This window comes from Camelina sativa, chromosome 7 (genome assembly GCF_000633955.1).
Source record: "Camelina sativa cultivar DH55 chromosome 7, Cs, whole genome shotgun sequence".
Classification (NCBI taxonomy): domain Eukaryota; kingdom Viridiplantae; phylum Streptophyta; class Magnoliopsida; order Brassicales; family Brassicaceae; genus Camelina; species Camelina sativa.
Genome location: NC_025691.1, coordinates 15,884,306 through 15,900,916, shown reverse-complemented (window position 1 = coordinate 15,900,916; position 16,611 = coordinate 15,884,306). Strand labels below are relative to the sequence as shown.

Here is a 16,611-nt window from a genome sequence, read left to right as displayed (position 1 = left end):
ACAGTGATGAGGTCTCTAGGGCAGAACCCAACAGAAGCTGAGCTACAAGACATGATCAACGAGGTGGATGCTGATGGTAACGGCACCATTGACTTCCCCGAGTTCCTTAACCTAATGGCTAAGAAGATGAAGGACACAGACTCCGAGGAAGAGCTGAAAGAAGCATTCAGGGTGTTCGACAAAGACCAGAACGGTTTCATATCCGCTGCAGAGCTCCGCCATGTCATGACGAATCTAGGAGAGAAGCTGACTGATGAAGAGGTCGAGGAGATGATCCGTGAAGCTGATGTTGATGGAGACGGTCAGATAAACTACGAGGAGTTTGTCAAGATTATGATGGCTAAGTGATGACCAGATGAAAATGAAGAATAAAAGTGATGTGATGATCTGTTTAGGCTTTTACTATCTACAAAAAAAAAAGATTCAGACCTCTAGTGTTTTGGGTTTGATTGAGCCTAATAGTTCTCAAGATTTTAACAGACTGAAATTGTGACTTATCTTTTTTTTTTATATATTTTGTGGGTCTTTTCTTGTTGGCATAATTGCATGTTTAGATCTTGGTAACTAGAGTGGTCACAAAAAGCTTTGTTATATGGGGAAAAAGTTATTTCACTTGCGATGCCTACGATCTTGTTTATATTGTTCAGTTCAAATAGGCTTCACAAGCATATTGTTGTTGTAGAACTCATATAAAACACAAACTCATACACAAAGTGCATATAGAAAAGGGATGCAGTGGGAGAGGTGATCTAAATGGAGTTAGTGACAGGGCCAGCAATAACATAGATAAACAGTAGTAACAACAATATGATCAATTGAATTCAACAGAGTTAAAAAGAAACTGCAGCCACATACAGCTGGAACAACCACAGATTGAAATGGGCATAGTCTGCGATGTAATTTAAGTTTTAGCATTTTAGGTGATGAAGTAAGTGAGAAATTGGCTGAGTATGACTGATTTTGCTTGCAACCCTTTACAAATGTGGTCAAGTGGCGTATCATGTATGGTGTGCTCGAGAGCCAATGTAAGATGGACTCATCAGAAGATGATATAACTTACCGTATTAACGTTCCCTTTTCTTTATAGTAAAGAGAAGTTGACAAATACACATCGTAATCACAGAGGAGGTAATGTAGAGAATGTCATACTGTATTATATAGATTTCTTACAAAGGTTTTAATATGAATTTTAATAGCGTCATCAAAACCTTACTTGCAAGTCCGGAATTGGACTAGTCAATCCTTTTCATTTAGAATAATTTGAACTCAACTAAGTAAATGAGTATGACGTCTTCTTCCATAAACACACAAAAACATGTGTTATTTTTCTAAATAGCATGTCATTTTGTTATACATAACAATTTTTTTTTCATGAAATAACATGTTATTTTTACATAAATATAGCATCCTAATTAAATGTCTTCTATGTATAAAAAACATCATACGCAGTTTACATGATTAAGCGTATCGTTGGTAGGTATTGTAGAAAACCATGAAAGTATTTTTTTTTTTTTGACAATTCCAGTAAAAGAATTTATACAGAATTAAAATCAACCTTTAAGACTGTACGTGTAGGACTTTACAGCATGATTTGGTTGGCTTTAATCCTGTAAAAAAAAAAATGGTTTTGGGGAGAACTTACAAAACTTCCGATCATACTTATCATTTTAATTGTTTTTTGTAACAAATTCCACAGCCAGAGCGCTAATGAAAAACTTGCAACCTAAATTTTATAGAAAAACAAATTAGAGGTGTACAATCTTAAGTCTTAAATAATATTATCCTAATATTCTCACAATATGGGTTACATACCTAAATAATTATTTTATTTAACAGAATAAATGCGGTAATCATTTGTCATCCAACCGTCACTTAAGAAGAATTGTAGAAAGGGACCTGCAATATTTTATTTATATATCCACACGTCAAGATATATTCCCTCTATCCCACAAAAATTGATGTTTTAGGATATTTTTTTGTTCCACAAAGATTGATGTTTTATAAATTTCAAAAAGTAATCATTGAAAATATTTAAAATTTTGAATTGTTATTGGTTTAAAATTAAATAATATCTCTTTAATCAAAGAAAAATATATATTTAAATTCAGTAATCATTGTTTTCTTAAACTATGTAAAAGCTTAAAAACTTCAATCTTTGTGAGACAGAAGGAGTATTAGTCATAGTTGGTTCACCATAAAATATTTAAGGTGTGTCATGTTACTACTAGTCAAACATATTGTCCTTTGTTTTTGTTTTTGTTTTTGTTTTTTTTGTTTTTTTGTTTTTTTTGTTTTCTTTTAGTTTTCTTCTTAATAACATTGATTAAATAGTAGAGGAACTAAACATTCAAACAATTTTTAAAAATATTTTCCCAAACACTTTTTGGATATAAACAAAGAGAATTTTGCACTTACACCCACTTTCCCCTAAACTATTAACATACACACAAACTTTCTACTATCACTATACTTTCTTTTTTATAAAATTACCACTTACCCCTCAAACTAAACAAACCAACTCTCTTCCAATTAACTTACCTATGTGGATTCTAATTATACATCTTCTTCTTCCTCAACCATGATTCCTCCAATTTATCAACCAACAAAAAAATTCAACTCACCATCCTCCCAATTATTCAACCAAACCATATATCTTCTTCTTCCTTGTTTTGCTTTTGTTCATCCATTGAAAGAGAAAAGCTTGTTTCTGTTTCTCTCTCTTTCTCTCTCCTATTCATTTTCTAAAGTTTTCAAAAATCATTCCAACAATGGTGGAAATCCATAGAAGATGAAATATTTAAATCTCTTTCCTTATCACTTTAGATTATATGAAATTCGATCTGGATTTTCTTGGTTTTATTGTTATTTTATGGATTCATTGTGGTCTTGTGAGCTTTTTAATATTGAATTAGTTTTAGTTCAATCTGGAAAAAAGTTTGAGTTTTGTTGTGTGAGTGTTATCATATTACTTATATTGTATCCACAAATAGTTATCCATTTAGATAAGTTTGACAAGTATTGTATCCACAAATTGCACTATAACCCCGATCGATAATATGTTTCCACATAGACATGTTGTCATAACACCTGAATTGATAGATATTATTTATATTCTGAATTGATGGGTATTACTTCGATAATATGTTTCCATATGGATATGTGGTCATGGACACCTGAATTGATTGGTATCCACATGACCATAGATATATGGATTTGATGTTGTCATTGTACCATAATGTACAATAGTTCGTCTAAAATATATTAATATAGATCTTAAAATGTAGAAAAAAAATAAATCATAACTTATTGTATAAAAATAAATATATAATTTTTGATAATAACTAGTACAATAAAAGAAAATGAAGAGTAAAAGAGAAAGAGGAGAGGAAGATAGCCTTTGTCCCAAAAAAAAAGAGGTGAGAGAGAGAACGAAAAACATTGATTCAAAAAAATCTATCCTCCATCAAAAAAAATTCTATAGGACAAAATTGTAAAAAAAAAATATGGACATCTAAGCAACAAACTCACAAAAGTATAGAGAGTTGGAAAAATGAGTTTTTGTGAAAGAAGTTTATCCTAAAGTGGGTGTGAATGCTAAAATCCCAACGAAATAAATTCTAAATTTTCTAAGAAAAATCTATCCATAATCACTACATTCTACGACATCATCATCTATGATCTATCATATAAAAAGTTATAAATTTTTCTTTGATAGTCAAGTAAATATGTGTAGAAATCCTCATCAAAATGAAAAAACAATGTCTCGTTTTGTAAAATTACATTAGGAAAAAAAACTAAGAAAAACAAACTTCTTTTTGTGGAAATTATATAGCATGATTTTAAAACACTCTTAAAAATTGTTCAGATATATAGTAAATGCCTTCCAGTTGAAATAGGTTAAGGAAAAACAACGAGAACTATAGTTTAGGCCTTTAGATCAGCATAGTTTGTCCCATTCAATCTTCCCACAGGGCCACAAGTAATGGTCGTGAAGGGTTGGTTTAGCTGGCATACAACATGTTTATTATACCACGGGTTGGACAAACGCACCGAAGATAGGTTGGCAATAATAAAACGGGTGCGTGGTAATCTTGGGGATGGTCACGGTCCATGTGCTATAGTGGAAACGAGAAGGGAAAGCCATAGACCACGCTAACTGTTCCCTAAATGTAATGAAAAAGAGAGCGAGTTTGAAAAGTAGTGGCTAAAATGAAACCATATTAAGAGATTATTAGTGGTATGGTGAGATGATTTGGTTAACTTAATAAGAGAGGATTCTTCTCCATTTTCAAGTCGAATTGGGTTGAAGCTAAGGAAGAGATCTGACCAGTTGAGATAATTATGGTCACATTAGACCAAGAAGATGTTGTTTTAAGTTTAAGATCTCACTAAAAGAAACAACTCTTCTTTTATTATATTTAGGAAAAACTCTTTCAAAAACCTAAAGCTCTCAAACTCTTAAACTCTCTCTTCCTCAAAGACCACACTTATTTGCGTCATGCCTCGACACATATATATAGTAAAACACCTAACCTAATCCTACTAGGAAAAACCCCATAAGTTAGAAAACTCCTAACTTATCTTTGATCCTTATTCCTTTAGAATCATAACTCTAATAGGATTACTGTAGCTTATTTCTCAAGTCAACTTCAAACTTAACCAACATTTTCCCTCCTAAGCTTGAAATTATCTCCAGCCAAGTCCTTCACTCCAATCAGCTCCCTCATCTCCTTAAACTTGATCCTTCCAAGAGCTTTTGTCAAAATATCTGCCTTTTGCTCTTCACCTGGTACATGCTCAACCTCCACAAGTCCTCTCTCCACACATTCTCTAATAAAGTGATATTTAGTGTGAATGTGCTTACTTCGCCCATGGAAAACTGGGTTTTTGGTTAAAGCAATGGCATATTGGTTATCTATTCGAATAACCACCTTCCCACAAGATACCTCGGTGATCTCTCTAAGCAAGTCTTGGAGCCAAATCGCCTGCCTCGCAGCCTCAGTACCAGCCATGAACTCGGCTTCACACGAAGATAACGCCACCGTGTCTTGTTTCTGCGAGCACCAGGTGATAAGATCCCTCCCAAGTAGAATACATGACCAGTCGTGCTTTTGCCATCATCAGGATCTACGTTGTGACTGCTGTCACTATAACCAACTAACCCAATTGTTGGAGAGACTGATCTTGCAAATGTGAGTCCGAAATGTGTTGTTCCTCGAAGATACCTCAAGCATTGCTTCAACGCCGCTCCATGTGACTCCTTAGGATCCTGCATATACCGACTTAAAACACCCACACAATATGATAGATCTGGTCTTGTGTGTAGTAAATATCTCAAACATCCAATACTCCTCCTAAATTTAGTTGCATCTATATCCTTCTCTTTCGGAGACCTAGACAGCTTCAAGCCCTCATCCATTGGCGTGTGAACCATATTACAGTCTTTCAAACCTGCTTCCTCTAATATATTCAATGCATAACGACCTTGGTTTAGTGTAATTCCATCCTTATGTTGACATACCTCTATTCCAAGGTAGTAGGTCAGTTTCCCGAGATCACTCATTTCAAACTTGGACGCCATCTCCTTTTTAAAGTTCTCAATAGCTTTTATGTCCGTTCCTGACACGAACAGGTCATCGACATACACTGCAACAACAATAAAACCTTGATGTATCTTTCTTCGATAAACTGACAGTTCCTTGGAGCATCTCTTGAACTGCAGACCCTTGAGTATTTGATCTAACTTATCATTCCAAGCCCTTGGTGCTTGTTTTAATCCGTACAAAGCTTTATGCAACTTATAGACCTTGTCCTTGGATCCTTTTACCTCAAAACCCTCCGGTTGAGTAACAAAAACAGTTTCTTTCAGCTCTCCATGAAGAAACGCTGTTTTCACATCAAGATGGTGTATCTCCCATCTATTCGTCGCTGCAAGACTGATTAGAAGTCGAATTGTTTCGATTCGAGCAACCAGAGCAAACACCTCTTCATAATCGATCCCATATTTCTGCACATATCCCTTAGTTACAAGCCTAGCTTTGTATTTATTTATGCTACCATCGGAGTTCCTCTTAAGTTTAAATACCCACTTCAATCCTATTGGCTTTGTTCCAAGTGGAAGATCAACAAGACTCCAAGTATGATTCTTAACAATAGAATGAATCTCTTCCTCACATGCCTTCATCCATCTTTCTGATTCCTTTGCTTCATAAAAATCTCTAGGTTAATTGTTTATACACATCAGCAAACGCTCTCCTTCTTCCTCGGCAAATAGGGCATAATTGTCAAGATGATCCGGTAGAGTATAGTCCTCAAGATGTGTCGGTTTCTTCCTTTGTCTTGTAGTTCTCCTAAGTGCCAATGTTTGATTTGTGGTATCTTCGACAACGTTATCATGATCTTCACTTTCTTCTTCATCATCAAACTGATCGTGATCATCAGATTCTAATATGTTGTCTTCAGTGGTATTACTTCCTTGCTCTGTTTCGTATTCTGTTTCTTGAATACCATGGTTACCATATATTCCTACATTGATCCTGAAGCTTCCGATCTCACTATGTTCTGAATATTTCTTATCCCAGTCCCAACTCTTTGTTTCATCAAAAATAACATCATGACTAACCACAACCTTTCGGGTTTTAGGATCAAACAAGCGATATGCTTTTGATCCTGGTTCTGTACCCAAGTGTACCAACATTCGTGATCTGTCATCGAGTTTTTTCAAGTGAGGTTGCTCCATCTTTGCAAATCCTATGCAACCAAATACTCGCAGATGACTGAGATTAGGTCTCTTTCCTCGAAAAACTTCATATGGAGTTTTAACATTAAGTGACCTTGTAGCAACCCTGTTCAAGAGATATGTGGCATGTTGTACTGCTTCTCCCCATAAGTAATTTGGAAAAGACATATGTTTCAAAATACTTCTAGTCATCTCCATTAATGTCCTATTGCGTCTCTCAACAACACCGTTTTGTTGAGGAGTGTATGGAGCAGTAAGTTGCCGCTTAATACCTGAATCACTGCAGAAAGAATTAAAGACCTCTGATACAAACTCTCCTCCTCTGTCTGTTCTGAAGATTTGAATATGCTCTCCTGTTTCTTGCTCCACTACGACTTTAAACTTCTTGAATTTGTTAAAGGCTTCACTTTTCTCTTTCAGGAGAATTGTCCACATGTATCTAGAGTGGTCATCAATAAGAACAAATACATATCTATTCCCAGCTGCAGTACTTGGTGATATCGGACCACACAAATCACCATGGATAAGTTCCAACACTTTGGTTGCTCGAAAAATACTTGCTTGGGGAAATACTTGTCTTGTCTGTTTCCCAAAAAGGCATGAGCTGCAAATCCTCTTATCAAACTGTATATGCGGAACTCCATTAACTAGCTCTCTTTGAATCATGGATTTAATTGATTCAAAATTGACATGCCCCAGCCTTGCATGCCATGTGTAAGAGTCACCTGAAACTGCAGACTGTATACACACATTACTTTTAACCCCCATTCGAACCTTATAGAGTCGATTTTTGGATTTTAAAGTTTTGACAAGTAACTTTCCTTCATGATCATGTACAGTCAAGTAATCTCCCTTCATCCTTACATCACAACCTGATTCTGTAGCTTGACCAAGACTAATAATATTACTTTTGAGTCCTGGAATAAAATAGACATTAGTCAATGTCCGTAGCTCACCATTCTCATCTGTAAACTTCACAATGCCTTTCCCTTTGATGTCTATCCGAGAATCATCACCAAATTTCACTTGTCCGGTAATTGAGTAGTCAACCTTCTAAAAATACCTTAAATCACCACTCATGTGGTTACTAGCTCCATTATCAAGGTACCACATGTCTTCTTCTCCTCTATGCATCTCAAATTTACTAGGAACAACCTTCTTCTCATTAAGAAACACTATCTCATGCATCATAAGCTCATCTGCATTTTCTGTTTCATTATCCTTCTCTTGTGTTTCTTGTAATTTGAGTAAACGATCTGGACATCTTGAAGCAAAGTGTCCCTGTTTATCACACCGAAAGCATGTTACCTCTGATAAGTCTTTGTTATCATAAGATCTCCCGCGACCTCTTCCTAGTTATAGCGTCCTCCGCGACCTCTACCTCTGTAACTACTATAGTAGTCACGAGTTGGTGGAACAGAAACTGGAACTGGAACCGGAACCGGTGAATAGCTAGGTTGTGTGTCATTATTTGCATATAACAGCTTAGTTTGACTCTGTTCTGCAGTCGTATGAGCTTCTTCTTCTTCCTCTGAGATACGTTCTTCATATGCTTTTAAGCGACCAACAATATCCTCAAAACTCGTCTTATTGAGGTCTAAAACTTGTTCTAATGAAGCTACCATATGTATGAATTTTGTCCGTGGGAGACACTTCAAAAACTTTTTAACAAGTTTCGTTGATCAAAGTTTTCACCAAGAGCTGCAAATTTAGAGGAGATCTCTGATAACTTTCCAGCAAAGTCATCAATCTTCTCTGTATCCTTCATCTTGAGGCGATAAAACTCAGCCATTAACGTCTGCAACCTTGCTTCTTTAACTCTTTCTGCTCCAACATGTCTTGATTGAATTGCATCCCAAAATTTCTTTGCCGTGTCGAATTCTCCAACTTGCAAAATAAGGGTTTCTGGGATGGATTGAAACAATAGTGCCATCGCCATATCATTCATGTCGCTGTCGTCCCCTGGTGTCTCAATTATTGGCCATACCTTGTGTATCCTGAGAAGAATCCGCATCTTCATAGCCCAAATTGTATAGTTTGTGGAGTTTAACATAGGACACTTCAGGGAAGAAGATCCTCGTCCTTCCATTGTCTTTGCTGATTCAACAATATCTCCCATAGCTTTGTTGTCTCCCATAGCTCTGATACCAATTCTTGTTTTAAGTTTAAGATCTCACTAAAAGAAACAACTCTTCTTTTATTATCTTTAGGAAAAACTCTCTCAAAAACCTAAAGCTCTCAAACTCTCTCTTCCTCAAAGACCACACATATATATAGTAAAACACCTAATCTAATCCTACTAGGAAAAACCCCATAAGTTAAATAACTCCTAACTTATCTTTGATCCTTATTTCTTTAGAATCATAACTCTAATGGGATTAGTGAAGCTTATTTATGAAGTCAACTTCAAACTTAACCAACAGAAGAAACTCCTCTCTTCTTTGTATGTAATATTTTTCTTTTGATGATTTGGAGCTTGGAGCCTTAGACTACGATCAATATCCACATTTGTCAGATTTATCAATGTGTGTTTACCGCTAGGTTGAAGCATTCACGTGCTTTTAATTAATTAAAATATATTAATACGGATACCACATATATACGGATATACTTTGTAAATTTTAGGGGGAGGTATTGGTTTAGGATTTAGAAAGAATTTTAATGACTTTATGTTCTTGCTGATTGTTAGAATCATAGAAAATTGAAAGTTAAAAATAAAGGATTCTAAGAGATTGTTTAAAAAGTTTTTTAAAATCTTGATGATATGTTTTTTCAAATCTTATAAAATCTTTCTATTTGATGAAAGAGTTTTCATGACTTTTGTTATGAAGGAAATGATATAAAATCCTAAACCAATAACATAAAATTTGAATTCATTAACAATCCAAGATTCTTTTGTTTTACTTGAATAACATAAAACTTTTAATGACTTTATAAAACTCTTAATCCAATAACACTAGATTTATCAAGATTTTAGATAACTTTTTACAAATCCACAACCAATAACACCAAATTTTTAAAGAGTTTTTAAAAGTCTTGATTGAATAACAACATATTTTACCTAACTTTTAAAGTCATTAAAATTCTTTCTAAATCCTAAACTAATACCTCCCCCTTATTTTATTTTTGCCTAAATTATTAGAGGATCTCTAAAATAAATAACATGTATACAATAAAATCTGGTTCTTTTCCTAATTTTGCTCCAAATCTTGGGCTTATTTTTTTTTTCCCTTTTTATGTAATTAATAACCTCACGATTTTGTATTCATATCTTTGCCTTAAAAAAATTTGATTACTTAAATTCGTTTTTTTTTTGGCTTTAAATTAGTTTTGAGAATTGCTCCTTTTTGTAGTTAAAACGTAAATTTTATCTTCTCTAACAATATTTTCTCATATTGATATGCATAATTGCTAGAATACACAAAAAAAATTAGTATATTTTCTACAATTTGTTAAGTGACTTAATTGCTATTTAATGAAAAAAATCATATCCTATGGACTTAAATTAGGTTTTAAAGATATTCATATCATATGATATACGCCATCAAATATATATAAAATGATATCATATCCTATGAAATTAAATTAGTTTCCGCAATCGTAACCATTAATGCTACGTAAATTTAATAATTTATAAAAGTAAATCCCAAGAGATACACAACTAACACAATTACACAAGTAAAGTATTAAAACATCAGAATAATTAAAAAAAACTTGTCACTCTTCTTACTCACGCAATCTTTTACGCGTCTTTAAACCGCGTTAAAACGTCACTTCACCATCAAACCCTATTTATAACAAACCAATACCTAAACTTCTCACAATTTCTCTACTTTCTCAAAATCTCTCTAGCTTTACTTTTAAACAATATGTCAAAGAACGGTTCAAGAAACTGCTTAGGTTCAATGGAAGACATCAAGAAAGTTTTCCAACGGTTCGACAAGAATAACGATGGGAAAATTTCTATTGATGAGCTTAAAGACGTGATCGGAGCTCTCTCTCCCAATGCTTCTCAAGAAGAAACCAAATCTATGATGAAAGAGTTCGATCTTGACGGTAATGGATACATAGATTTGGATGAGTTCGTTGCACTCTTCCAAGTAAAACAAGAAGACGGTGAAGACAACAATAGTGAGATCAGGGATTTGAAAGAAGCTTTTGATTTGTATGATTTGGATCGTAACGGACGGATCTCGGCTAATGAGTTGCACTCGGTTATGAAGAATCTTGGTGAGAAGTGTTCGATTCAAGATTGTAAGAGGATGATTAGTAAAGTTGACTCTGATGGTGATGGTTGTGTTGATTTTGATGAGTTTAAGAAGATGATGACTAATGGTGGAGCTTGAAATTAAATCTTTTTATTTATTTATTTATGTTTGTAAATATGGAATTTCATAATCTCTTTAATCTAATATTTTCTTAGGAAGCTGGATAATTAGAAAATTTATTTTTTTAGGTTTTATCGATTAAATTTAGAAGAATCTATATGTGGCTTTTTTAAATAATGGCTCTGACCTAATGTTAGGGAAGTGTTGATGACCTAATTAATAGTTTTTCTTTTCTTTTATCTAAAGAGAGAAAGAGTACTATAATATAAGCTTTTATTTGATAATTATTAATGTGGTTGGTTTATAAAGTTGGGTTGATTCATGTGCATCTTGTGTGGATGGGTTAGATACTTCATGGTAATGGCACCATGTGAACTTAACCACATCTCCTTATATCTCGCGGGTGCATTAATAGCAGATTATATTATCTTTATGTTATTCGTAAATTCGTAATATACCCTATAAAAAAAAAGATTTAGGGAGTGTTATTGGATGGTGGTTTTTAAAAGAAGTTGATGTATTTAGAAATCAGGTACTATTCAATTGTGTATTTTAAATAATCCATTAAAATCTAGTGTTATTCAATATCTACTAGATTTTGTGTGATTTTGGATTTCAACATACTTTGCTTTTAAAATATGAACAAACACAATACCACACTTTTCTCAAGCATTTCATTTTTTTCTCCTCTCTCTCTCTAGTCTTTAACATATTATAGTTTTAATTTTTTTCTCAATCCATTTATATAATCACACTTATTCATCAAATCTTTGTTATTTTTGAGAACTTTTTTTTGTGTTATTTAATTTTTTTTTTCTGGGTTTATGATCTGTAATTTTTTCTTCCTGGGTTTATGATATAATCACACTGTTTTTTATGGGTTCAATGTCTGTTTCTTCCTCCACAAACCCTATATCTATAATCACACTTATTCATCAGATCTGTGTTATTTTTGAGTTTTTTTTTGTGTTCTTTAACTTTTTTTTTCTAGGTTCATGATCTGTAACTTTTTTTTTCTGGGTTCACGATATAATCACACTTTTCTTTTTCTAGGTTCAATGTATGTTTCTTCCATGACCTGTGTAAAAGTTTGGGTGTTGTTAATTTAATATGGTTTTGGGATATAACACAGTTTATGGATAAACTTTTTTTTATAAATAACTTAAAAAAAAATCCATAACAATCACCAAAAATACATTATCAATGACATTCAAATCCATCTTATATAGATTATAAAATCCACACAAATACATTAGACTTCTAAATCCACTAATGTCAAAATCTATTAAAATCCTTAATCCAATAACATCCCCTTAGTGTTTAATTTTTCAATTAATATTCAAATGGCAGAAGATTAAGATATTTACTAAAGGAAAATAACTAAAGATCTGGTGTCGATTATTTTTAGAAATCCACGATCTATAGATTATTCATAGGGATATATTTGACTAATATAACTTGACATTTAGAATATATTCTGCATGTAATTATATTTTGCGATTTTTGGTTAATACGATGATCTGATTATTATGTTTATACGTTTTTTTGGTGTGTATAGGTTATATATCTATACAAACGTACCTTAGTATGAAAAAAGAAACTAGAGTTTAATTTATCGAATATTAAATTCGAATGACATAAGATATTCACATGTCCATATCAAAGAATAGAAACTCAAAGTCAACGATATTAACTATTCATAGTATTTTCTTAATCTTAAATAACTAACTTAAGAGATACTTATTTGCCTAATAGAAAATGTACTTGACATTACTGTACATATTTGCCAAACATATTTGCATAACCTTGATATCGTCGTTATAGACATATATATAGATTGGATACTTAAGCATGTAATTAATGCTGCATAAAAGGGCTAAAGCCTGAGAACCCCTCGAGGCCATGAGGCCCATGACCCTTTTGTGTGTCACGATGAAGCCTGATTTGTCTTCGTCTTCTTAGAAACGTAATCATTGGGGTATGATTAAAAAGTTTATATTGGGCATACGTATGGGTTTTTTCTTCTCCATACACTATTGGTATGTGATTGGTTCACTAATTTTATTTGGTATGCTGATTAGAAGAAGTAACTTTAATTGGTTATATCTACGATAAAATTGATCAATACTTAATGTTGAACTTATAGAAGTAAAATCAAATAACTCTTTATGTTGGCGTTACGGTGATTTTATTTATTTTGAGAAGTTGTTAATAATGAATACTATTATTTAGCGGTGCGTTTAGATTATATTAGATGATCATGTAGTGTTAAATCTCATTTTTATTTTATATACTCATGTGGGCGAATTCTAAAGGAGCTCGATCCCACATAAAATTCGAACAGTTATTCAGTAAGATCAATTTATATTTGGGAACCTAAAGAAGTAATGCACTCTCAGTTTAGACTCTGTTATAATTGGTCCTAAGGGTAAGGATGATGAACCTTTATACACTATTATTTAGGCCATAAATGGAAGAGAGTTTTTAAATGGACACTAGTAAAAACTGGTTATATAGTTACGAAAAATTGCTATGAAATCATTTATAACAAATATTATCTACACGAAATTACAAAATAGTCACAAATTTTTAGATAGATTATTTTGTGGCAAATTTGCAAGTTTCTGTCGGAACACAACTATAAAAAGATACAGCTTAGATTTGTAGCTAATTTACTACAAACTTACAGACTAAATATTTTGTAGCACTTGACTAATCATAACAAATTGTAGTTTAATATATTTTAAATAATAGAAATTGTTTATCTACAAACAGGTTGTAACTTGAATCATAAATTTTTTGGTTCGTAGCAGAAATATCTACACTCAAAATCCCTCGACTTAATACTTAGCAAAAAAATATGGTCACTCTTGTACTAACCTATATGGAATTGGAAGCGGGTACGTATTAGAAGCGTTATATATGATATATATATATATACTTATAAATATTTTCCTAAATATGTCAAATTTAAGTATTTATATCTTAAATTATATAAATAAAAAAATATAAAGTAATGTATATACAAACATCTAAGCCAAACTGAAATTAAAATTATTATTTTATATATGTTTTTTTTTTGGCAAACTATTATTTTATATATGTATATATAAAAATTATGGCACATTTCCATCTTCATTTTCAGTTGGACTCGTTATTGTTTTGTTTTTGCTTTTATTGGGCTCGTTAAGAGCTGTTATTTTGTTATTTTATGTTTATTAAATATTTTTAATAAAATGAGATGGTAAAAGAAAAAAAACAAATAAGCCACGTGTAACTTGTCAATCCTAATTGTTAAATATTCTTTTTTTCTTGCAACCAGCCGCACTTCACTGTTTCTTGGTGTAAATCTCTTTTTTTCTTTGATTTAATCCTAGGTTGCATGGAAACGGAAATGGATACGCGGAAGCGAAACGTTTTGAAAACGGAAAATAATTTTTTTTTAAAATTAGGAAATAGAAACGTTTTAGAAACGTATGGATATATACATGTATATATATATATATTTATATCTATTAATATATAACAAAACACTAAACATAAAAATCATATCAAAAAGCTTCAAACAACAAAGCTTCAAATTATAATTTTTAAATAATTTAACTAAAACAATAATAATATTATATATTTATATCTATAATAAAGTTTTATATTTCCAAATTATTTATTTATTAAGTTTTAAACTAAAAAAAAAGTTTCCGTCGTGTTTCCAAACAAAAATTTTTAGGAATCATATTTTTGTGCCTTGTTTCCGAGTTTCCACGAGTTTCTGTTTTCGAAACGGGAAACGGACCTCAAAAAGAATTTCCATGCAACATAGATTCAAACTACAGCTTTCATATATCTCTTACACGAATCTCTTCCTCTTCAAGAATCATCATGCAGTCATCCGGCCAAGTCTCCGACTGTCATCGCTTACGAACATCCGACCCGAATCCGCCGGTACGTCTTCTTCATCTCCTTCTTCCCCTTCAATATATTTGCTTTTTCTGTTTCAACAATTCCAGACCTTTTAAACCATCAACGCTTTAGGTTCGGATATGTTTGTGAAATTCGACAGTGTAAAGGTAAATCTTCGGCTTGGAATCAACCCGCTCAAAGAAAAATCACTCTTTTCCACTGTTTCAGATCTAACTATTTCGGTTCAAATTTAACCTCTATATCTAAGCATTTTTTTCCAGATTTGACCATTATATCTGACCATTTCTTTTCAGATCTCGTGGCCGTCATCACTCTTTGATGTTTAAAAGGTAAATCTGTCGTTTTTACTTCTCAAATCAGAAAAAAACAATTGGATTTTCTTTATTTCTTAGGATCCAAAGAACTGAAGAAGGGAATGCATATATAGAGAAGAATCTATCCAGCGAAAGAAGAGAGCAGAGGAGAGGTGGCGGAGGAGAGCGGCGGAGAGCAACAACCTTTCTCCGTTGAAGCATTTTTTTATTTTCTATTTCAGTTTTATTTTGTATAATTAAAATTATTTTCGCAATTTAATAAACAAATTGCTTTGATATTTTAATTGAATCTATAATCGCCATTTTTTTTATTTATTAAAACTATATGAGGAGGCTACAAATTAGTTATTGATTACTTCGTTGCTACTAATCCACGGACATTTACCCGTGGCTATATGAAGCTAATAGTTATGCAGCTTTCAGTCGCTCTGTGTATCAAACATACACAATAAATCGTAGCAAATGGTAGCATTTGCCACAAATTGTGTAGTCTCTAATTTGTAGCACTTTGCGACATTTAGTGACGATGGAGAAATTTGCTACGACCAAATAGTTATTAACTTTTTTTGTCGCAAATCTGTAACAAATCTTTTTTTGCTACAATCATTATGAGATACCTATGAAATTATTTGTAACTATATGACAAGTTTTTACTTGTGGGAAGAGAGTTTTTAAATGGTTTTTAGATTATATTTTTTGGTTTTTAGTTTTTGATTTTTGGGATTTTAGTTTTTGTAATAATGTTATTTTTGGGTTAATTTTAAAAATATTTACACAAAAATATAAAAGAATAAAGAATCGTAAGTGTAAATGATGTGGATTATAGTTTTTGTAAAGAATCATAAATATAAAAATCTCTAATTATGTGGATTCTAGTTTTTGATTTTGGGATTTTAGTTCTTGTAATAAAGTTATTTTTGGTTAATTTTAAAAATATTTACATAAAAAATAGAAAAAAAATAAAAGAATTGTAAGTGTAAATTATGTGGATTCTAGTTTTTGTAAAGAATCATAAATATAAAAATCTCTAATTGTGTGGATCCTAGTTTTTGTTAATATTTGTAAAGAAAAACTAAAAACTAGTTAGGAGAGCTTTCTCTCTCTTCTCTCTCAAATCTTTCAGAGAGAGAAAACTTCTGTATAATATTCCGGCGACTCTTGTAGTCGGTTTTTTTTTGTTTCCGACTAAGTCCGGTTTTACTTCTCGCTTAGATGCAAGTTCTTTTTAGCTCTTTTGGCTAAGTTTTTTGTTTTTATTCCCTTTTGCAGAGCCAAATAGATTTCTCTCAAGATGAAGAGGTCAAAGTCG

General features: G+C 32.3%; 2 protein-coding genes across 2 annotated transcripts in view; both read left to right on the top strand.

The window, feature by feature from the left end:
- The window catches only part of LOC104701235 (calmodulin-1), a 5,494-nt gene extending 4,882 nt beyond the window's left edge, over positions 1-612 (top strand). Inside the window, exon 3 of the mRNA XM_010416881.2 lies at positions 12-612. Within this exon, the coding sequence (XP_010415183.1) occupies positions 12-348 (337 nt within the window). The 3' untranslated portion in view covers positions 349-612. The remainder of the gene's footprint in view (positions 1-11) is intronic.
- LOC104701234 (probable calcium-binding protein CML23) lies at positions 10,554-11,458 on the top strand. Its single transcript, XM_010416880.2, has one exon. The coding sequence runs from the start codon at positions 10,609-10,611 to the stop codon at positions 11,083-11,085; it is 477 nt and encodes a 158-aa protein (XP_010415182.1). The 5' UTR covers positions 10,554-10,608; the 3' UTR covers positions 11,086-11,458.

Bases quoted from the DNA above. Each gene is read 5' to 3' on its own strand.
- LOC104701234 (XM_010416880.2), top strand. From the start codon at position 10,609: ATGTCAAAGAACGGTTCAAGAAACTGCTTAGGTTCAATGGAAGACATC.